At 39.5% G+C, this 22204-nt stretch overlaps 4 protein-coding genes and 1 long non-coding RNA gene across 6 annotated transcripts in view; 1 reads left to right on the top strand and 4 right to left on the bottom strand.

Moving 5' to 3' along the window:
- The window catches only part of LOC144643105 (E3 ubiquitin-protein ligase KCMF1-like), a 12087-nt gene extending 11933 nt beyond the window's left edge, over nucleotides 1–154 (bottom strand). For both annotated transcript variants that reach the window (XM_078502248.1, XM_078502249.1), the window contains exon 1: nucleotides 1–154. This exon is cut by the window's left edge and continues 79 nt beyond it. The gene's annotated coding sequence lies outside the window, so the exon portion shown is untranslated.
- A 2225-nt stretch (nucleotides 155–2379) lies between these two features.
- On the bottom strand, nucleotides 2380–3438 carry LOC144643104 (uncharacterized). Its single transcript, XR_013568854.1, has 2 exons — nucleotides 2828–3438; nucleotides 2380–2473 (listed from the first exon to the last, which is right to left on the bottom strand). It is a non-coding gene; the product is annotated as an uncharacterized LOC144643104 (long non-coding RNA).
- A 22-nt stretch (nucleotides 3439–3460) lies between these two features.
- LOC144643103 (protease-associated domain-containing protein 1-like) lies at nucleotides 3461–7342 on the bottom strand. The gene is made up of 5 exons (XM_078502246.1): nucleotides 7045–7342; nucleotides 6823–6965; nucleotides 6258–6367; nucleotides 4617–4787; nucleotides 3461–3851 (listed from the first exon to the last, which is right to left on the bottom strand). Exons 1-5 carry the CDS (start codon nucleotides 7175–7177, stop codon nucleotides 3731–3733), a joined length of 678 nt encoding a protein of 225 aa, XP_078358372.1. The 5' UTR covers nucleotides 7178–7342; the 3' UTR covers nucleotides 3461–3730.
- A 566-nt stretch (nucleotides 7343–7908) lies between these two features.
- The window catches only part of LOC144643109 (PAN2-PAN3 deadenylation complex catalytic subunit PAN2-like), a 34595-nt gene continuing 20299 nt past the window's right edge, over nucleotides 7909–22204 (bottom strand). Inside the window, exons 25-32 of the mRNA XM_078502254.1 lie at nucleotides 13735–13794; nucleotides 13100–13190; nucleotides 12386–12540; nucleotides 11627–11712; nucleotides 10704–10761; nucleotides 9962–10141; nucleotides 9470–9563; nucleotides 7909–9021 (exon numbers count right to left, since the gene is read on the bottom strand). Coding sequence (XP_078358380.1) covers nucleotides 8846–9021; nucleotides 9470–9563; nucleotides 9962–10141; nucleotides 10704–10761; nucleotides 11627–11712; nucleotides 12386–12540; nucleotides 13100–13190; nucleotides 13735–13794 — 900 coding nt within the window. The 3' untranslated portion in view covers nucleotides 7909–8845. The remainder of the gene's footprint in view (nucleotides 9022–9469; nucleotides 9564–9961; nucleotides 10142–10703; nucleotides 10762–11626; nucleotides 11713–12385; nucleotides 12541–13099; nucleotides 13191–13734; nucleotides 13795–22204) is intronic.
- On the top strand, nucleotides 15034–18936 carry LOC144641805 (extracellular calcium-sensing receptor-like). The gene has a single exon (XM_078500826.1). The coding sequence runs from the start codon at nucleotides 15762–15764 to the stop codon at nucleotides 18381–18383; it is 2622 nt and encodes an 873-aa protein (XP_078356952.1). The 5' UTR covers nucleotides 15034–15761; the 3' UTR covers nucleotides 18384–18936.

Raw genomic sequence — 22204 nt, 5'->3', positions numbered from 1 at the left:
CGCAACTTTTTTCCACAGTAGCAAAGAACATTGGACAATCCTTTAATACTTTGCCTAAGCACTGGTAACAGTCCCTAAAAGAACTAAATTTTAGGTCATTTATTTTAGCATTTCCACCTTCGGAAAGCTTCGAGGATCCTGAGCCGTCTCCCGGTTTCACTGGGCATGCGCCTAACTCGCAATCCCAGCATCCTCTTGTTTCGTTTGGGAAACATAAAAGCCTGGGGGGTGGGGAGTCTTTTTTTCAAACTTTTCTGTACTTTTCAGACCAGTGCAATCAACTGGTGAGAAGTTAAAACCGGCTGGTGTACATGGTTTTACACTTAATTGTAACCTTTCAAAGGAAAAGAGAAATATTTTCAACTCAATTCCAAATCCATATAAAGAGGGGCCTGAAGGGGTTAAGTGGGTACTGGGATCGTTTTTAGGGCTTTCCACAAGTTGCTCGAGATTTCCCAAAAAGTTGCCCGTAATTTCTCAAAAAGTTGCTCAAAAGTTGCTCCAGAAACTCAAAAAAAGTTGCTTCTGATTAAAAAGGTGGTCGAAAGTTGTCCCCCAAAATCCAAAACGCTATTTCTATTAAAACAAGAAAATTTCTCTAAATATATGCTAATTTCCCTTTGAGGGTAAGATTTCAAAGCAGTTTTATGCAATTTTTCAGCAAAAGAAGTATCTAAATAACATATTAAGGGGAAAATTTGTTAAATAACAAGGATTTATTTAACTGAGAAAATCGTGAAGATATCGATGACGTCATGTTTTCTGACGAGTTTGTAAGAATGAGCCGAAAGTTGAAACGTCTACAGATGTTCCTCGAACATCTTCGGCGAACTTTGCAAATATTCGGAAACGTTTGTATTGGCCTTTGAACTACACTCGGTTAATCTTCGGAGATTTGCAGTCTGGAAATTGCTCAAAATGCAACAAGTTGCTCGAGAGGAAAAATGTTGCTCGAAGGGGAAAACGTTGCTCGAAATATGAAAAGGGAAAGGCCTAAATTCGATTTGGGCAAATTTTAACTAAGAAAATGAGATTTGGGTCACTGGGACTGGGAATCACAACAAAAAAACGATGGAACTGGGAATGGGATTTGAAAAAAGGTTGGGAAACAATGGGCTGGGAAATGGAATTCGCGCAAAATTTGGGCTGGGACAGGAGCCTCCTGGCTGGGAATTAATCCTGTTGGGATTTATAACCCCTCCCCCCCCCCCCCCCTTCAGGACCCTCTACAAATCAAACTCTCATAGTCCGCTCAATTTTAAATCCATAGTAATTCTTTATAGTATGCTTTGGTCAACTGTGGTCTCAGTGGGGAAAACGGCTCGAACCAGGTTTCCGCTGTTTTTAATCATGGAAAGCTGGTCATAACACATGCTTTGGGCGGGGTGATGTTGTTTCTTCGCCTAAGGCAGCTTTTGTAACAAAAATGTCGCGAGATTTTATTTTCGATGTTGTATTACACAACTTTCAGCCGATTAGGCCATTTTACGAGTTATCCTTTGCCTCTGTTTCAAAACGAGTCTACGTGCGAAACCATTCAAATGAAAATGAGTTTGATTTGTAAGAAAATTACCCTGGGTGCCAGAGGTTTTTTTTTGCGCGGGTGCGGCTTTCGGCTGCCGAAGTATCCACCGCCCGCGAGAAAAAATCCTTTGGTACTCAGGGTATATTAGAAAATGGACGTGTATGTGGAACTCATTTTCATATGAATGGTTTCGCACGTAGACTCGTTTTGAAACAGAGGTAAAGTGATGTTTAGAACAGTGACATGGGCATCTCATAGTAACAAAATAATTTTGTCCTTTGATCCACTGAGCTTGCCTCGTCATGACATGCGTGATCAGCCAATCACAGCTTTCATTATAATGCAAGTGACTTGCTTGGCGTAATCGTGCCATTCCATTGTAAACAACTCTGCTGCTCTTAAACGTTGAAGAAGCCGTTTGGTTCGTTTTATACGCAGTATAGAGCGCTTCAAACTGAGACTGTTGCACTGTTGCCGAAAGAACTGCAGTTGATTATACTTCCAGTTATTCTTGCTACATTGCGAGACAAGATGAGCAGCTGTTTTAAACTGCTCAGTCTGTAGACAAAACTTCCAACATGCGACTATTCAAATACAAGAGATTGAATGTAGACTGCAAAACAAAACAGTCTTATTTTTTGCGAGCGCGCGGTATTCGAACGAGAGGTCGGCGCTTCTCATCTTCCAAGCGGATTTACGATAAAAAAAACGACTGCTTTACCGTCTACTCTTACCGCCCGCCCCTCCGCCCCCCATGACGCAACAACGCGACCTCTTTCCCAGGGTCTTTTCTTCCTCGAGAAGTATAGGACACCCTTGGCTGACAAGTGACAAACAATTAAAACGCTGTCAAGTTCGCGATAAATATCTCTTTATTTCACCTGAAGTCAGTATTTACCACCTAATATTTAACATCCCCCGATATAACATCTGAGTGCAAAAATAACCCTGGGGGGTACTCCGGGATCAAAGTGACGGGGATGATCGAATGAAGGCAAAACTCAGGACCCAAAAAAATCCATAAGTCTTCCGACATTACCCAAAAAAATCCCTGGACCAAAAAAACGCCCAAAAAAATCCCTAGTCAAACTACCCCTAAGTTGCCAAGGCCGCGCTAAGGCACTTTAGTTTGATTTTAATACCCCAAAAAATCCCCTATTTAAATCAAGTCACCCAAAGAAATACCTGCCAAATTCTCCTACCCAAAAAAACCCCGGAATCGAAAATTTCGACCCCAAAAAAATCGTTCGCACATCCCCGTCATTTGGACCCCGGAGTACCCCCCCCCTGGGAAAAATAAACCCCAAAAGGGGCCTGTTGAAATGGGCAACAGTGTCAAAAACGCCAAAAAATGAATTTCCCCAAAAATATATGAATCACTTTCAATACAATAGGCTTAACAATATAATGTTATCTAAATACTTCTTTTGGAAATGTGCAACCTTTGTATTCAGTCTTTGAGACAAAATATATTATAAACTATACTTACATGTAAATTGTGATAGGGTTAAACTTATATCTGTTGAATTCTAAAGAAGAAGTTTTTAACTTCTAAATGTGTAACTTTCTGTATAAACGTTCTTCAAAACATTTTACATGTTCGCCATTGAGTTAAAAAATTATGTATAAAATGAATACCTCAACGATATAAGGTATTGTATTTTTGGGTAAAACCGTATGAAGCTTAGTGTCTAAATTTTATCTTCAAGCATGAATTTCTACCAAGTGAACATAAATATTTTCAGTTTCTCCAGAAAATCCTAAAGTAACTTGAAATAGAAAATTCAGTGATACCCTGTGGACCTATTCTTAGTTTTAGACAAGGTAACCCAAGAATTTTTCTAAACGTGCAGAAAGTATAAGCCTTAAAATATGCTTTTTTGTGCTTGAATAAATACAATTAATCATACTGAGTTAGAATAAGAATCTGAGCAAGTCACAAGTCAAAGTACAGTAGATAGACTTGCTCAAATTCTTCTCTCTTTTCTGACATTAAAATAATATTGCATTGTAAAATTGGTTCAAGAACCTTTTTTAAATCTGAGCCATGCTAAAACTCTAGCCTTAAGTGCAAATAGACCTGATATAAATTATTGACTGCTAATTTATTTTGCCAAATCAGGCTCTTGATTTCTTTACTGGTATTAAACACTTTTTTTATAGATATTAATTATATAAGTTAGATTGTTAATTATACAGTTATCATCACCAATATGACCACGGAGGCTGCCTGGTGTAAAGATGCGGAGTTGTCGTGATGTTAAGAGGAATGGATATAACTGCTGCTGCCATCCCTGCTTCCTCTATTCCACGTTTGATGTGATACCTGTCAGAATTAAATTAAATTAATGTTATGCACATGAATGTGGGTGGCACAGCCCCAGGGGGGGGGGTACTTGCAGTATACATGACGGGGAGGTTCGACGTATTTTTTTGGGTTGAAAATTTACACCCTCGGTATTTTTTTGGGTCAAGAGATCTGTCATGTATTTTTTTAGGTCTTAAAGTCTGTTTCATTGAATAAATCAGTATCGAGGTGCTATGTCTTGTACTTTTTGGGGTAGAGAATTTTGATGCCAGGTATTTTTTTGGGTGTAAAATTTCAGGCTCGTGTATTTTTTTGGGTTCACAATATGAAGCTCCGTCGGACCCCCCGTCATGTATACTGCAAGTACCCCCCCTGGGGGCACAGCAGCCTAATGGTTAGCGTGTTGTACTCGGGATTGAGTGGTCCAGGTTTGAGCCCAGAATACGAGGACAATGTGTTGTGTTCTTGGGCAAGACATTTTTAACTCACAGTTCCTATCAGCCCTCCACACAATATAAATAATGGTGACTACTAGAAGTATGAGCTAACCAATAATTGACTAGCATAGCATACCTTCCAGGGGAATTTACCCAGCCCCCATATGAAACTACAGAAAGAGACATGGATTCAGGTCAGAATGCTGGCCAATATTTTTACCCATCATAGTTTTGCAAAAGGTTGCAGAAAGAAAGAAATGTAGTCACATTGAATAGTGAATTTTTTTTCAAAACAAATGGATGCAATTGGATGGCTGCAAAGAATGCAAGATGACGAGTGTCTTACCCATCAGCTCCCAGCATGAATCCTGCCGGAATATGAACATCTCTTGTTGTTCCATCATGAATCATGTCGACTAAAGATTCCCCATTGTCAAACTGCAGTTTGTCTGCTATAAATACTGCGATGGCTCCATGACTTTCAACTGTCTTAGTTTTTGAGACAAAAGAACAACCCCTGGGAAAAAAATTGTAGATGCATTTCAATATTTTGTGAGTCAGAGTTCTTAATTGAAGGCAGAAAATTTATGTTCAGTCAAAGAAGTATTCAAAGATCTAAATGTAGTTTCTTCACCCTGTACAGTGAAAGAATTATCAAGTGCAAGAGGACATGAGACTACAGAACTGGTACCCAAAGAGAGACATCATTTCACTCTGCAGGCTACCTGATCACTCTGAATATTGTAAAATTAATTGAAAATAAAATTGTGCAAAAACATGAACATGTTAATAGTTAGCAAGTATTTAGGGCATGGCCCTTCTTCAATCAGAGCATGTGCAACTCAAACAGATAAGTGACAAATGAAATCTGCATTTGGAAAGTGTGGTCTTAGCATGCAGAGATGTAAAAAAATAAAAGGAACGTTAGCCACATAAAACAATGTACCGCTGGCCAGGGGTAGGGAGGGGAGTGAAGCAACCCTAGACGTCTGAAAAAAAATGGAGTGGATTTTTCACCTCGGCACATTAAGGCACAGTAAGGTTGAAGCAAAAAAACAGAAACAGGGGCGACTTTTCAATACTCGACCATGTTCAGCATGTGAATCAGTGATTGTCAAACTGGTTTTGAACTTTGTGACAGTTTTGTTAAAGATGCAACATTTGAGGGGGTCAGGTGGCACTTAATCGAGATGGGTGATAATTTCAGATATTGCTCACTGAAAGTAATGCTGTAAATTATGTTTCATTATGCCATTTAATCACAAAATAATCACCTCAACTACACTTAATGCAGGCTTTCTAAGCGTTCTCAATTTAGTTTGTTTGACTAAGTTTCAGTGTCAAATTATATCCTTGGCATCAAAGCTCAAGTCATTCCTATCCCAGTCATATTTTTTTTATTTGACAGGAAAGGGGTGAATGAAAGGTAGGGGGGTAGAAAGAGAGGGAGTTGATTATTCAAGGGAGGTCAGGGTGTGGGGGTAATTATTTGAGGGGTGGGGGCGATTTATCAAGGGGTGACTATATACAGTAGAATTCCAGTTATAGAGCCCCCGCCGGCCCCGGTCGCGTCCGCCGTCTGGCCCCGGGCGGGTGTGCCCCGTGCTGTCGCTCTGGCCGTCGCTGTCTCCCTGGCAGGGCCTCTATAAGCCCTGGGCTTATACAACTTCGTAAGGGGTTTTGGGAGGGCTTATATTAAGTGGAATGAAAAAATTGTTTCGAAAAGAGCCAAGGGAGTGTTGATTGAAATATGTTTTTAAGTTACAACTGCACAATAAAGCAACATTTAGACCTGATCAGTACTGTCATCCAGTAGAGGGGGGCTTATATTCGGGGGGGGGGGGAGGGGGCTTTTAATCGGATGTATTTTTTGTTTCCAGTTAAAGGGGCCTTTAAGGGGGGGGGGGGCTTATAAGCGGGGGGGGGCTTAAAACTGGAATTTTATGGTATTCAAGGTAATAAGTATGGTACTCAAACACTCACTCACCCTCTTTCAACCAAGGCTATTGACCTGTGCAAGGCTGGGCCATTATTAACAGAATAGCACGCATCAAGAGGGTCAGCAGCTACCAGATTCACAAGGCCTGATTTAAAATCCTTAAAGACACAAGAAATAAAATAAACAGCCATTAGGACACGTCACGTTGTATCCGTTATTAAACACAAGAACTGTCTTGGACATATACATGCATGTTTTAGTTGAAACAAAATATAACGAATAACTCAACATTTTTATTACAGGTGCAGACATCATTAAATGAATTCTTAAAACTTACCGGAAGTAGTTAAAATTAACTTAACGTCACTTTTTTGGAAGTCAAGCTCAATATAAAAGCAAGTTTGATACACCTAATTTAGCAACAAAGGACTTTGAAGCACGTCTTTACACAGCTGTCGCAGGTGGGAGAACAGTATAATTTATGCACAACAGAGAAACAAATTAAAAATTAGCTCAAACTGCGTGGAGTAAATGAAAAATTATTAGAGATTCTCGTTCTTGAAAAACCAATCGCAAAATGACATGTTCAAGCTTAAAAGAACTTTATACTTACAAATTTTCCACCAAAGTCTTTCGCAGGTCTAACTTTGTAGATATAGCTTATATTTTTAGGTTGCAGAATCTCAAAATAAAGAAGGTCGTTGCTATCAAAAAGCATAAAATCTGTGGCAGAGTAAACACGGACTCGCTGTTCGCCTGTAAAATAAGGAAGACAAATGTTATCGCGTCATTTTCCCAATAAACGCGCATTCCTGAGCATCGGAAATAAGCTTACCTGATGAATACTTCAAGAACAAAGAAGGTAAAACAAGGATAAACCATGACATTGATTTGCGGAGCACAAAATCTCCCATAGTATTTATACACAAAGCCATACAACTGTTGCTCTGCATGCACTGAGTCAGCATTGAAATGACACGACCACAGTGAATGCTGGGACATTTGTGACATGTTGTGACCCACGAACTTACGTGACAAATTTAATGTAACGCTTTTCCAAAGTTCGTATTGACGCAAAAAATCTTTATTTTTCCGAGAGAGACGTTTAAATACTGCAGTATTCTTTGACTTACATTTTTTCTAGGGGCTCACAGCATGAAGTCTATTTTACAGTCGTTTCCAAGTTCGTAAACGGAATGCTTCGAATGACCTGCAGCGTGGCACTTCCGTCATGTTTGGGCCCCAAAGTACTTAGTAGCGGATTCCCAATCTTCACGGCATTTTTGGGTGCTTCTATAGATTTCCAAAGGTAACAGTCCTTCATAGATCATAACAACCCTCGTTCTAAAGCAGGAGCGAGCATGCAGTAGTCATCTATAGTAAACCGTCACGCTCTCTCCGGTTCGGCTTCACTTCCACCATCCGGCCTAGATTTTTGCTGTCTATCCGCACATTTTTCGCTCGTAAAAATAGCAGCCCCCAGAAAGGTAACGGCTCCCAAGACTTACTAAGACCCAAAGTACATGAAAGAAATGGGGTTCATTAGCATGAGGGCCAAGGGGGGGGGGGGGGGGGGCTTGAGGGTAATCTAGGGGTTTCTTGACACTCCTTCTTGGGGGATTGGAGAGACAGACCCTGACTCAGAGAACGAGGTTGGCGGAGAAATTGCAAGGGGTATTTTCAATCAGAGAAAATCCACTGTAAAGAATAGAGCACTTTATTTTTACACAATACTTATGTACATAATTTTGCTCTTGATACCTTTCCCAAGTTCGTTATGTTCGTATATACTGTTCTGTGACTATTATCTGCGTTCAGTGTTCGGGTTGGGTTTACCACTTTATGACGTTCAAGAAACATATCGCGAGGAAAAAAAATATGGACCAGTTCAAGCGACCATTACGCAAAGGACAAAGGGGACTGAAAGAAGCCTTCTAGATCTAGCATTAGCGCGAGTATCTTGCTGCACAATGTTTGATTTTTTTTTCAGTTCCTCGAAATCCATAGTCTGCTAATATTTCACGCGTCGATGGACACGTGATAAAGTACACCGATACCACGTGGCCTCAGTGGCCAATGAAAAGTTAATGTTAAAGTTAGACGAGGTCAAATTTCTGCAGCAGAAAGGGTTATATGGGATATTACTTGTGTAATGATCTCCTTTTCTAATAACAGATTGTCGCGGTATGAATTTTTTAACTGTTTGCTCCGTTTGACTTAGAAGATCAAAACAAGAGCATTAATAAGAGTTGTCAATGTGTTTAATAAATAATATCTTTAGTGTCTTCTTAAAAACTTTTAAATATTTTGAAAGTAAGGTCTCGTACTAAAGGACTGATGCACTCCAAGGATTTATAGCTACAAAACATGGTAACAATGAATATAATACGAAGCACTTGAGACAAAGAAATGACCATTTTAACTACTTGACTCTCACAGACATAACAACGATCGACATAGAATTCTCCTAAATATAACAATACCAGGAACTGTGAACAAATGTATGGAGGTATGTACAGAGAATTTAAGTATTGAGCAGAACGCAGATTCTGAACCTGTATGGTTAATCGCGTCTTTCTTTCACTGCATTGTACAGCCTCAGGAATTTTATATATAACGATAAATTATAGACATCTTCACTCCGCGGTCTTCTCTTCTACTTTCCATCCAGATTTCCGGCCATCTTCGTAAAGTTGTTTCAAAACTTTTCTAAACTCCCCTTTCGCTGTAAACTGTTCGTATTTTCGGTAAAGTTGTAAAGCTGTGTTCGCATCTTCAGTGCTGTCGTGAGTTTCAGACTGGATTGTTAACCCTGCAAGAAAGGAATCAATCGATCAATCAATCAATCAATCAATCAATCAATCAATCAATCAATCAACATCAATCAATCAATCAATAATCAATCAATCAATCAATTTATCGATCATTCATTCATTCGATCGATAGATCAAACAGTCAGTCAGTCAGTCATCATCAGTCATCAGTCAGTCAGTCAGTCATAATCTCGTTTCCACATCTCGCGTGTAGACGAGCCGGAAGGACTCGTCTACCCGCGAGATCTGGGAACGAGATTAAGTCAGTCAGTCAGTCAGTCAGTCAGACAGTCAGTCGACCAATCTCTCAAATTATCTATCAATCAATCCTTCTATCAGTGAAACGATTAAACAATCTAGCAGTAAATTGATGGACCAAATAAAGGAAAGTTACGAATAGGGAAAGCACAATCTGAAAGTAATAAAAGGTGTTAAAAGAAACTTTACCTAAGAAATACGACGCTAGAAATCGAAGTGAGATGTATCTTTGTCGAGGAAGATGGAAAAGTTCTACTGTGTCAAATACCTGTTCCTTTGGTACCTAAATACACAGAGAAAAAGTGAAGCAATGTTATGATTTACTGATTAACAAGCTGTTCCTCTTGAGAAAGATGGGGAGGAAACAGAAGGAGGGTGTAGAGAAGGAGAAGGAGGAGGAGGAGAACCATAGGAGGGGAAACATCAACAAGAATAAAATCAACGACAACATAACTTTTATTACATATATGTAAAGATGATGACAACAACAAACTGAATGATTAAAAATCTGAGCATTAACCGGGGAATACCATACACATACCAAAAAAACTCAAGTCAACCGGGCTCATTATGGTAGTCGAGTCTTCCAATAAGATCCTACGATTTATATTGATATAGTTGGGACATCGCAAGGTAACTTTGTACAACGATGCCATCTCCTTACTCGAGTTTACTACGTACCAGGATATTTATAACTCTGAAGTCTTTCTTCAGGCCATGACCAACAAACTTCACTTTCCTGGCGACTAAAGCTCTCAGTTTGCGGTAAGTTGTCTTCAGTGTGGTGAGATGCTTGGAGGACATTGTGGCGTCCAGGTCGCCTGGTTTTATGCCGGAGAACTTTGTAAGGTAATCGACGACCTGAAAAGAGGAAATAACAGCATGAAAACATCCATAGGGAGTTCAAACGTGAATAAGTGGACCGACATTTGGGTAGAAACACGGTACTTTTTTAATCTTTGAGATCGTGTTTTACAATTTGAACTCAATTTTGTTTGAGAAACAGGTTATATTTTTAAAGTAATTTGGCTGCATAAGGAGCTTGTTGATTGTTTCATAAAATTGTTAAATTTATCAGAGTTTTCCTTAAAGTACAAATCACACGATCTGTAATATAAGCCTGCTGTTAGCATAACTGTTTTCATCCCATTCTTTTTACGCAGAAAATAAATATGCATATTTTTGAACATCAATCTTTTAACACTGAGATACGTTTCTACTTTTCTGCTGCGAACTAAAATCACGCCTTTAAAAGAGCTTGGAAGATGCGGTATTTGACTCCCTGAGTTTACACCATCACACCTAAGCCAAGTTTTTGGACATAAGTTATGAAAGAAATCATCAATCATTTTGTTATTTTAGCGCTCAGGTATAAGTAGGGAGGAAATACGGCTGTAGAGCTCCGAAAACGTCACACACAAACCTGTTCGGTCGTTGAAATGTAGTCATCTATAAAAGGCACGCCAGCTAATGGGCCATCGCTATAAAGAAAAAAAAGAAACATTTTAATGAGAAACGGACGGGCATTGAACGATCACTTTTTAAAGAAGTGTTTTGAAGTCACAAAAGGTAATGTCAGAATGAGTGTTTTCATACACCAAAGAAAACTCTTTTCCCTTTCGTTGTACGTCTGTTAAGTAAAAGTTGGGCGGTTTTTATTGGAAATTTCAAGAGTCTAAGGACGCGAACATTCAAGGAAGAGAAGAAATTGTCTAATAAAGGGGGGGGGGGGGGGGCTCTTGCTAGAGGACATACTGTGTACCTTAAATATCCTTTGCATAAAGCAGAGGATATCGATTGATGAAATTTTCGAAAAAAAGATAAGGCGTAAATTACAAAACGGTAAAGAAAAACGAAACAAAACGCTGGATGAAATTAGAGAGCAAGGGCACAAATAGAAATATTAAAGGTTGGAAAGTCTGGTAGTTGAAGCACTCAGAACTATAAAGCAACGTTTGTAAGTAACCGATTACCGTAAAATTCCGGTTATAAGCCCTGGGCTTATACAACTTCGTAAGGGGTTTTGGGTGGGCTAATATCCGGGGGGGGGGGGGGGTTATATGCGAAATAAAAGAAAACGTTTCGAAACGAGTGACGGCAGTGTTGATTGAAATACGTGACAAAGAAAAATTTAGCCCTGTTCTGTACTTCATCCAGCAGAAGGGGCTTATATCCAGGGGGGCTTATAACCGGATATATATTTTTTGGTTTCCAGGTAGATAGGCCTATAACCGGCGGGGGGGGGGGGGGGGCTTATAAGCGGGGATTTATAACCGGAATTTTACGGTAGTTCATTTCAACAATGTAAACCATGATTTTCTTTGGTTAAGATAAATACCATCTTACCCTCGGACAACAGTAACACGAGCCACGCTCATTTGACTCGGTTTTATTGTAGACCGTGTACCATCGCTCCTTATTTCAGCTTCCTCCTAAAAACACAAAAACAAACAACTTCCGATTTAGCCGTTTACTCAGATGTGGTTTTGAATTGTCACGCATTTCTTTGTCGCAAGCTCTCCGTGACTCGTTATGCAATATTTGCGTGACGAGAAAAAAAATGTGACTGAACTACCTAACGTTAAATTACAGTCATTTGCATTTGGGGGAATAAAAGTACACGAATGAAATTAAAGGGAGTTTTTCAATCGTAGTCCAACATGCTACTCATTACGACACTATCATGTTTTCAAATTCCCTGACTTTTTCCTGATAAAAATAAAATTTCTCTGACCAAATAAAGCAAAAATGTCAGATATAGTAGCTGCCACCAGCCGCCCCTTAAAAAAATCACTGAGATCAAAGCCACCCGAAAGGTCTATTCAAGCCTTCAATGGTATTAAATCAGAGGTGTTATAATTTTATTTTTCCCTGACTTTTCTTCAAAATATCAATTTTCCGTGACTCAAAATAAAATTCCCTGAATTTCCCCTGATCTTGAAGAATTGTATTTTTTCTTCACCATTTCCTGACCTGTAGTAACCCTGACTACGTCTCGAACATAAAAAAAAAAAACAGCTGAAAAACACAGGGCCACAGGCAGACCCGCAGGGGTAAATAACTCACAGAACGCAGTGTCTGAGAACCTTGGAGATGACTTCGCACCTGATTCAGTGTAACAAATTCGGCGTCCAACCCTACAAGATCCCCCTCGTTTGGCAGCTCATCAGCACCCAGGGGGGTGAACTCCCGGGACACACTTCCTCTTCTCACCAGGGAGACGTCTTGGTACAGTACACTGTCATCGATTCTCTGATTGACTTTTGTAACAACAAAGCAAAATGATTTTACTGGAATTAGTTTTATCTGCTATTGTTACATAAAAACGCATGGTCTTAACTGGGACATGTCTACCGCCGACCGGTTAGCTCAGTTGGTAGAGCGCCGGACTGCTGTGCGGGAGGGCTCGGGTTCGACTCCCAGACCGGACCAATACTCAGGTTTATATAATAATTGAGGAGAACGTGCTGCCTTTGCAATGACATCTGCAAACGGTTGGATGTTCTAGTCTTCTCGGATAAGGACGATAAACCATAGGCCCGTCTCCTGCACCTTCAGTGTCATGGTCAGCAGGGGACGTTAAAAAGACCCCACACACTTATCGCAAAGAGTAGGGCACGGAGTTCCCGGTACTGGCCTATTCACATTGTATCCATGGGTTGGGTGGTGGGACGATATCATACACATGGACGGAAAGCGGCTGCCAAAGGCGCCTGATATGCTGATGTTCGATCTCGTCCCGTAACTCTGATTGCACATGAAGCGCATTGAGCTTTGTAAATGCGCTAAATAAGAACCATTCTCACTACCATTACTTACTTGCGGTTTCGTGACGACTGTTAATATCTCTCCGTGTGAACACAACAGCGCATGGGAGTTTCCAATCCAGCGAAAAATGAACTGCATCGTTCTACAGAGAAATCAAAGGGTAAATTTATACCATTTCTTAAAATTACTGCACATTCTCGAACATTCGTTAACTAAAGGCGATCCAGACTGAGACGCTATATATATACCTATGACTTGGTTTCGAAAAAGGTCGCACTTTCTATAGTTTTAGTCTTGTATTTTCTCTGTAATTGATCCAAAAAAACAACGGCGACGTACTTACGTAAACCAATCAGGAATATGATAATGTTACTGCAACCTATCATGTGGAGTAAACGAACCACGATCGGCACAAGCGACGTTTCCTGTGCGTTTCACCGGTTGTATGTGTGTCTTTAGCATTAGAGAGATTAAGCATAACGTTTATTTTTCCGCGAACGGCAAATATTCAACCTCTGCCGTTTGCCGTTTGGCGTTCGTACGTATTCAACAAAAAGGGAACAAAATGCAAGGCAAGCTCGCGTTTACCGTTTACCGTATAACGTCATGCTTAATCTCTCTATTGTATTCATGTCAAGACGCGAAACTGTTTATCACTGTTACAATCGAAAGTAATAACCTCTTACCGGTGATATTGGAGTGATAGCAAAATCGTTGAATAGATACCACTGACTGCATGTGACGCCCTGAAAAAGAGGATAAAGAACATTTCTATGGGCGGTTAAAGCCTGCCTTTCACTTTGTAATCACTGACGAAGTCGGCCCAAAAACAAAAGCGATATCGCAACGATATCATGCACGTTAACGATCGTCAGCGTATAAAATCTATTTGATGTGGGTTGGTTAGAAGTGAAAAGAACTTTTTATGCACTTCTGTTTCGAGCCACGTAGAGGCGAACCCCATAAAAAGAAAGCACGCGTTAAGATAAGCAAGTTCTCCAAGTTTGCGATGTTGCGTTGGATGACAGCGCTTTCGGTATCGTATTAATCACATGGACAAATTATCAACACAATTAAGCGAGACATGCTCTTCACTATAGAGAATACTCAATTTACGCTTGCTGCAGTTCAAGAGAAGATAAAAGTGCAAAAAAAAAAAATTACCAAAAATATTATAATCAAAGTGACTGTGAGCCCCTCAATTTGGAAAATGAATTACGAAAGGGTGGTACAGTTCATCGATATTGTGGGCATTTTTGCCTGTCGAGTATTTCGATTTTGAACTCAAAATGGTGTGTTTACTGAAGAAGGAAATTGGTTTATTAGCTCATATACCGTGGTTTGTGAACCAATCAAAACTTAGGAATTGTAATATACCATGGCTAGTTTTTAATTAACGAAAATATACAAAATATACGTGTACTTGGCGACAGGACGCGGCACCTTGCTAAATAAACGTGGTGACATAAAACGAAATTTTGCTTTGGTGTAACAGGTCGTAACACCAATATTGGCGAAGGAACTGAGATACAAATAAACCTACTATTCACGATTGCCTCTGCACGTAATGTTAAAACTGTTCACCTCTTATAGCTATCTCTTACGTGTACTTGGCAGCAGACATTAACACTGCTAAACAAAAGCGGGATGATGCAAATTTTAGTTTACTGCCAAAGGAACCAGCACTCAGCAAGTATGTCAATATCAACAGAGAATTCAGAATACCATCGAAACTGGCACAAAAGTTTCGAAAAAACACGGTTAAAATAGTTTGATCGACCTAAAGCAGCTGGATGTTTTAACAAGCAAACACACAAGAAACAGATTAAACCCAGAACCATCGTATGGTTATTATTTTGCACAAAACGCGACCGCTTCTGAGTCAAATAAACTAGCTACATGTACACCAACACCCCATATAGCAAGCAGGAGAATCCGACTTTTCGGCTCTTGATGTTTTACTTGTCAGTGGAACAAGAGACACGCTAACACATAACACTGTGCCTACCTGCAATCGACGCCAAAAACTGATAAATGGAGGTACTTTTCCATGCATTATTTACACACCTTACCGACATGTGAGCTGCACATTATGATAGAACTAAGCAGCTATCTATAATTTCTATGACAACCTATACATGTAGGTACTTTTCAACCCTTGCAATTGTGGCTGGCAATTCTGAATAAAACCCAAAAAGGTGTTGAATATGTATCTCACAATACTTGCAACAGACTAACAGTACAGGTACACTCTACCACCACTTATCCCTTCAGACTTCTCTTCCCTAATTATCCATTGTAATATGCAATCCTTGTTCCAAATTGCACACTGCATACATGCAAATTTACGCAGCACTTTCATAGCCCTGGCTACACTAGTTCATATATTATTCATACACTACCGACATGTGAGCTACACATCATAATAACTGTGCGAAGCACGTCCGTTCTTGTTAATGTTTCCGCATCGTTTTGTCGCCAAAAGGTTGACGTAAAATTTTAAATTATTAACAAAAACATCCTGAAAGTAAATATCACACCAAAAAAGCCTGCTCGTCGTTCAAATCGAATCGAAGAGCGCCTTAAATTTCCAGTGGACCGTCGTTTGAACAGTTTTATCACAGTTGTTAAAATAGCATCATCTACATCAGCACATGCAAAAGAACAGCTAGGTGTTGAACTTATTTTTGATAAGGAAAGTGAAACAATCCAGATGATTTCATCACAGTGCTTCGCATTTGTTTGTTTTTGGTGCTACGCTGTTGTTCAAGCTCCATATAGAGAAGGAGATGTTATGTTAGGTGGACTATTCAGTGTTCGCCAGTTGCAAGAAACGTCGGAGGACCAATGCGGGGAGATTACCAAGGAAGTGGCAAATGCCGAGGCCATGATCTTTGCTATTGATAAGATAAATAACGACTCAAACCTACTTCCAAACATTTCTCTTGGCTACGATATACAGGATTATTGTGAAAGCAACACGAAAGCAACACAAATCACCTATGAAATGTTTCAAAAAAAGTGTTTCACGAACACAACACGTAGCAATATGGGAAAGCGATCTATCGTGGCATTAATTGGTCCAACCTACTCCAGTACAGCTCTTATTATCGGCGGATTTCTTCAAATGATTAACGTTTCAGCCATAGGCGGGTCAACAACGAGTCCTGAACTGAGCTCATACACGTACAAACATTTGTATCGAACAGTGCCTTCAGATACATATTTAGCAAAAGCCGTGGCTGATATCATAGAACACTTCAACTGGACCTATGTAGCTGCCGTCGCAGTCGATGATTCGTATGGACGAAATGGCGTGTGGTCAGTCATCAAAGAAGCCGAAAACAAAAATGGCTCCTTCTGTGTTGCTGCGACAGAGTTTATACCTCATAACACGAAGAATTCAAGCATTAGACACATTGTTACAAAGCTAAGGCGTCACGAAAACATCAGAGTTATCATCTTGTGGATTTATGGTACCATTGTAAGGAGTTTTTTTAAGGAAGTCAAGAGACAAAACCTCTCCGGGCGAGTTTGGGTTCTTAGCGAAATAGCTTACACATTAACTGGAAATGGTTTTCTCCCTTCTGACCTTTCGCCGCTTCATGGATCAATAGCATTCCAACCTCATAATTTCCAAGACGAAGGATTTAAAGAATACATGAGAGCATTGCTATATAATGCCGAGGGAAATAACCAGGACCTTCCAGAATGGTGGGGCGAGATTATGAAGCTGAATAGCAACTGCTTGGGCAGAAAGGATAATGCTACTCACAAGAATCGGCAAAAAGAATTATGCGTACACAATATTATACAAGACATGTACAGCACATATGTTCCACATGTCATCGATGCTGTATATTCCGTGGCGCATGCCTTAGACATCTCAACTCAAGATACTAATCTCACTGATAATGATTGCCCACGAAAACTTTATCTGGGAGTCAATGACATGCAAAGGCTACTTTCTAAAGTTAATTTTATGGGACTTACGGGAAAAGTCTTGTTTAATGAGTTTGGCGATAGGCAATCTGCGTTCTATGATGTTATCAATTTCCAACAAGTGCAAGAGGCTGACGCCAAGGGCATAAAACAAGTTATAGTCGGAAAATGGGACGTGGCACAGCGGTTACACTTAGACGATAACATTTATTGGAACAGCCAAAACGGACTGTTTCCAAAATCCGAATGCCTGGACCAATGCTCGGCGGGAACAAGGAAATCAACTACCTCGCCTTGCTGCTGGCAGTGCGTCCCATGTCCTCGCGGTACTATCAACCCAGTTCCTGGTGCTCAAAGCTGCATGGAGTGCTCAAGAGGGAAACGTTCCAATGAGGCTAGGACAGCGTGTGTAGATTTACCTTTGGCCAATTTGAGTTATACTAGCGCAGGAGGGATCGCTATTCTCGTTTTTGCCGTTTTGGGTATCATTGCTACTCTCTTTTCATTCGCTGTTATCTATAGATTTTGGAACACTTCCATTGTCAGGGCATGCAACAGGAAGCTGAGCCTTGCCTTTCTAGGAATTATTCTCTTGGTGTTGTTCTTGGTGTTACTGAATCTCTTTAAACCTACTCGTACAATTTGCAAGATCATTTACCCATGGCGTTACTTAACTTACAACCTGTGTCTCTCCCTTCTACTGGTGAAAGTCTTGCGCATTGCGAGCGCTTTCCAAGTTCCCATACTACCCAGTTTAACAACAAACTCACTTACTAATAGAATGCATGCAGTGATAGTTATAACTCTACAAACGTTCTTGATTATTGTGTTGCTACCTTGGTTGCTTCTGGATCCCCCAGTCATTATGGAATACATCTATCCAGAGCGTTACACTTTTATTAAATGCAAGGCATACAACGCGTCAGTTGGAAAAACCATGTTCTTGACAACTTGTTCCTACATTTTCTTTCAATTGTTAATTTCCGCATATTGTTTCTTTAAAGTAAGAAATATTCCTGAAAACTTTAGTGAGGCCAAGCGAATGGCATTTTCCATGTACATTTTTTTTATTTCTTTACTAGCTTATCATACGGTAGAGTTCTCAATGGATGAAAAGTATGTGACGGTTGTGGACTGTGTTACAACACTATTGAGTGCTTATGGTTTTGTTTGTTGTGTTTTCTTGCCAAAAATTTATATCATCCTGTTAAGGCCGGAGCTGAACACTTCAGCACGGATAGGTCAGGAGGTAACTCAGTTCTCGTTTGCGTCAAGTTCTGTACGAATCAATCCCGCATTTGACAGGTCCACCCAACAAGGCCGAACATCAACAAATTTAGCTTCCATGGAGAAAAGAACCCTGGATTGCTGTACAGTAAAAACCCGCGAGTAAGAACCTGAATATTTCCAAATGTATTTTATCACGTTTAGGAATGCACGTTTTTTGAATGTTTTCACCGATGTGTCGGTATTTAGTATTAGTAGCAATTGTTTGGAAGTATGCGTGACTTTTTGTTGTTAGGTATATAAGTTATTTTCGCAGCTTTCAAGATCACTCGACGGCATCTCTCGCTACGTTTCTGTAAATTTCTTTATTTTTGTTATTGTTTGTATCAGATATTTTATACTTAGACATATAGGCCTATGGTGTCTGTAAGCCATTGTATCTAGTTTATAATTTAATCAAGTTTAAGTTGCTTTGGGTAAGCTCCGCTGATGAGATAGTCTTACGTTTGTTGTGAATTTTCTATTCGAGTGAAATGTAATTTATTCTAGCTCATTAAATAATATATCTTGTATAGTTGGCATTTGTCCTCGTTATCCGTTGTATGATTATATGTATTCTGGAACATTGCCCGTGTACTTGTAGTCTAGCTATCAATAAACGAGGTGCCTATTGCTGATTCTTGTCTGCGTTGTATGATATGTAGTGTGAAAATGATTTGTTCTCGTTTCACTGCAGAGTGATTAGAGAACAAGTTAGCATAAATTAAGGTTCTTACATAAATGGTAATTGGCATAAATTTAAGTTCTTAACAGGCTCTTATTTTCTGAAGAAAAATTTACAGTTTTTAGTAGTATCCAGCCTTTATCCTTTTATTTATATTTTTTGTTATTGTATCAATAATATTTTATGATTTTCAACATTGGCATATGCATTGGAACTGGAGTGACAAGGCTCATACGTGTCTCCAAAGAGGATCCAGTATGTCGACTTTTTATTTTTCCCTAAAAGCAAACATTTTTCATCGATTTCAGAAAATAAGAATCTATTTCCAAATTTTAGGCTAGAGGTTCTTATAAAGAGAGTGTCTAACTGGCAAATTTTAGCCTAACAGGTCCTTAAAAATTAGGTTCTTACTCGCGGGTTTTTACTGTATTCTGAGAACTGTATATCGTATAATAAAGGACTAGGTCAGACGGAAAGATCTAAATAAATGATGTGTGGATGTTCTTGTGCGAACATTTTTTAACACCTGCGTGGGAATTGATATAAATTTTCAGTGCCTAAGGTACCATTATTCTAAGCACTTTAATTCCACTAACTTTCCTTAAAGTCGTGTACAAAGGGCCGTAATATTTGCGGTACACAGTTTCCAAGCCAAAAAGGACACCTGCTAGCTTTTTTGTTATTACTCATCAACTTAACATTGACAGAAACATAAATCACCATATGAGTTAACGAATGATATTTCAGCAACTTAAAGCCAATAAAAGGTGTTTATACGCTTAAAAATTGGAACATCTTTTTGTTGTTATTAAGTCAAAGTGGCTAAAAGCCACTAAACGCAGAAAATGAAAAGAAAAATGGAATGAGAATATAAAACCACAAACTTTGACAAAAATAAAAAATTTTCCCAGAAGAAATCATGTTTTGAAACAGTTCAATCCTCTATCCGTCAAATTATCATGATCTACATTCTACAGATGCAAATATATCACCTTTTTATACTGTCGGATTCTCCTTCTAAACTTCTCCCCCCCGGGCCCGGGGGGGGCGAAGGGGGGAGTGGAAACTCATTAATACTTCAACAAGTTAAAACAAAGAAAATCATAACCGTGAAGGAGATTTGGATACCCAGGCTTAATTAACATAGATTTTTACGATTTTATTTCTATATTCACTCCTTGGTTTCTGTTTCGATTGAGAAGTTGTATCAAACACTCGAGACAGTGTTTCACGGGCTATCCAAACACCTTGAATTTCATCAAAAATACTCCGCTGCGCGTCGTATTTTCAACTCTCTTCTCGGTGTTTGGATATCCCGATGAAACACTGTCTCTCGTGTTCGATGTATTACTTTCCACACCTTCGCATTCGAGGTAACTTCCACTCCCAACTAATACAGTTCAATACATCAAACATCGAATGGTTCCAACACTTCGGTGAAAGTTCGCTACGACTTCCTAGACTAACTCACTTGACCCTGCTTTGGTACAGTTCATAACAGACTATTTTTATGCTTTGCTCAAGTGGCGTAATGTTTGTGACACTGACTTTGTATTCCATTCTAAGATTGCAGAACTGAGGAGAATGTGCTGCCTTTGTAATTACATCTGCAAATGGTTAGACATTCTAGTCTTCTCGGAAAAGGACGATAAACCGTAGGTCCCGTCTCCTGTATAAAAGAGGCGACCGTGGGTCTGTCGAGGATGAAGCGAGTTGCGCCAAAAAATCCAACATGGCGGACCAAAACGAACGCGCGTTAGAATCCGAAGATGAAAATACCATTTCCTTCGAAGAACAAGAGCCCAGTCTACGCGATATAAAGAACCTCCTCATTAACATCCAGGCCACAGTATCGAGCATCTCGAAAGAAAATAAAGATCTAAAACAAGAACTCACCGACCTAAAAAACTCGTTCGCGTTCTATGACCAAGAGCTGCAGGGATTCAAAAGCAAGCTGGAGAAAGCTTCCACGGCAAACGCTTCCCTCAAGAAAGAGCTAGACGACACGAAAAAGAAGCTAAAACAAACGAACAGTTTGTTAGACGAACAGATCGACGACTCCCAAAAACTGTGGGACGAATTTGACGCATTAGAACAGTACACACGTAAAAACTCTTTAGAAATCCATGGAATACCAGAGAACCTTTACACTGACCCGGAAAGCGTTGTCCTGAAAGTCGCCAGTGCGATTAACGTCGCCATAAAGCCTGAAAAGATAGAGATCTCTCACAAACTACATCGCCCCAAGAAGGGTCGTAGACCAATCATCGTGAAATTTTGTAGTCATAAGACGAAAGCGAAACTATACAAAGAAAGAACTAAGCTAAGAAATGTTAAAGTATCCGACATCTTTGAGTCCTATGCATCTGCGATTGAAGCACGAGAAGGAATTTTCATCAACGAAAACCTGACAGCATATAGAAGGCACATTGTTGACAAGGCGTTCCAAATGAAGAAAACTAAGATCTTTACTAGCGTTTGGACACTAGATGGAAAGATTTTTGTGAAATGCTCGCCCGATGATCGACCGATAAGGATCCTCTCCGAAGAAGACCTTGAGGACTTCGGATGAACTTTGCTATGAAACAGATTTTGAGCGGAGGCAGCGGTCACGGCCGTATAAAGCTAGGGTTTGTTTATAAACTGCGTTATTTATTTATTTATTTATTTATTTATTTCCTTTCTACAAAAACTATTACCTTTTTGGCATGCTCTACCTCGTATTTTATACATGTTTTTTTGTGATTTATTTGTTTCATGTTCTCGCTTTATTTGCAAACACATCTCAGCTTTTTGTGAGACGAAAAGTGGATAAATCGACTGGAATCGAAGTAGTATTAATCGTTTTTCAAAGTCTAATGCTAATTATCTTAGAAGCTTATTGTTCTGATCATGTAGCTAATTCCATAGTGGTATCACCTTTTATAATCTGAAATGACAACTCCTTTTGTAGCTAAGTTTTGCTCGTTAAATGTCAGAGGTATAAACCAAATGCGTAAAAGGAGGCAGCTTTTTCGATGGCTTCATAACAACAAATTCGACATAATTTTTTTGCAAGAAACGTATTCCACAAAAAGCGTTGAAACTGTTTGGAAATCAGAATGGGGAGGTGATGTTTATTACAGCCACGGTACAAATCATTCCAGAGGAACAATGATTTTATTCAATCCTAAATTACCCATTCATGTAGATGACATCTTCGCAGACGAGAATGGCAGATTTTTATTACTCAAAGCAACTGTTCACGATACTGAATTTCAGCT

Source organism: Oculina patagonica, chromosome 2 (assembly GCF_052425735.1).
Source record: "Oculina patagonica isolate OP01 chromosome 2, crgOcupat, whole genome shotgun sequence".
Lineage (NCBI taxonomy): Eukaryota > Metazoa > Cnidaria > Anthozoa > Scleractinia > Oculinidae > Oculina > Oculina patagonica.
Note: the sequence above shows the minus strand (reverse complement) of the source record. Positions and strands in the feature narration are given on the sequence as shown.

Bases quoted from the DNA above. Each gene is read 5' to 3' on its own strand.
- LOC144643103 (XM_078502246.1), bottom strand. From the start codon at position 7,177: ATGCTGACTCAGTGCATGCAGAGCAACAGTTGTATGGCTTTGTGTATA. The intron at 6,368-6,822 runs GTAAGTATAAAG...TGTGTCTTTAAG, and splicing joins AAGACTTTGGTGGAAAATTT to GATTTTAAATCAGGCCTTGT. The intron at 4,788-6,257 runs GTGAGTGAGTGT...TTTTTTTCCCAG, and splicing joins ATAGCCTTGGTTGAAAGAGG to GGGTTGTTCTTTTGTCTCAA.
- LOC144641805 (XM_078500826.1), top strand. From the start codon at position 15,762: ATGATTTCATCACAGTGCTTCGCATTTGTTTGTTTTTGGTGCTACGCT.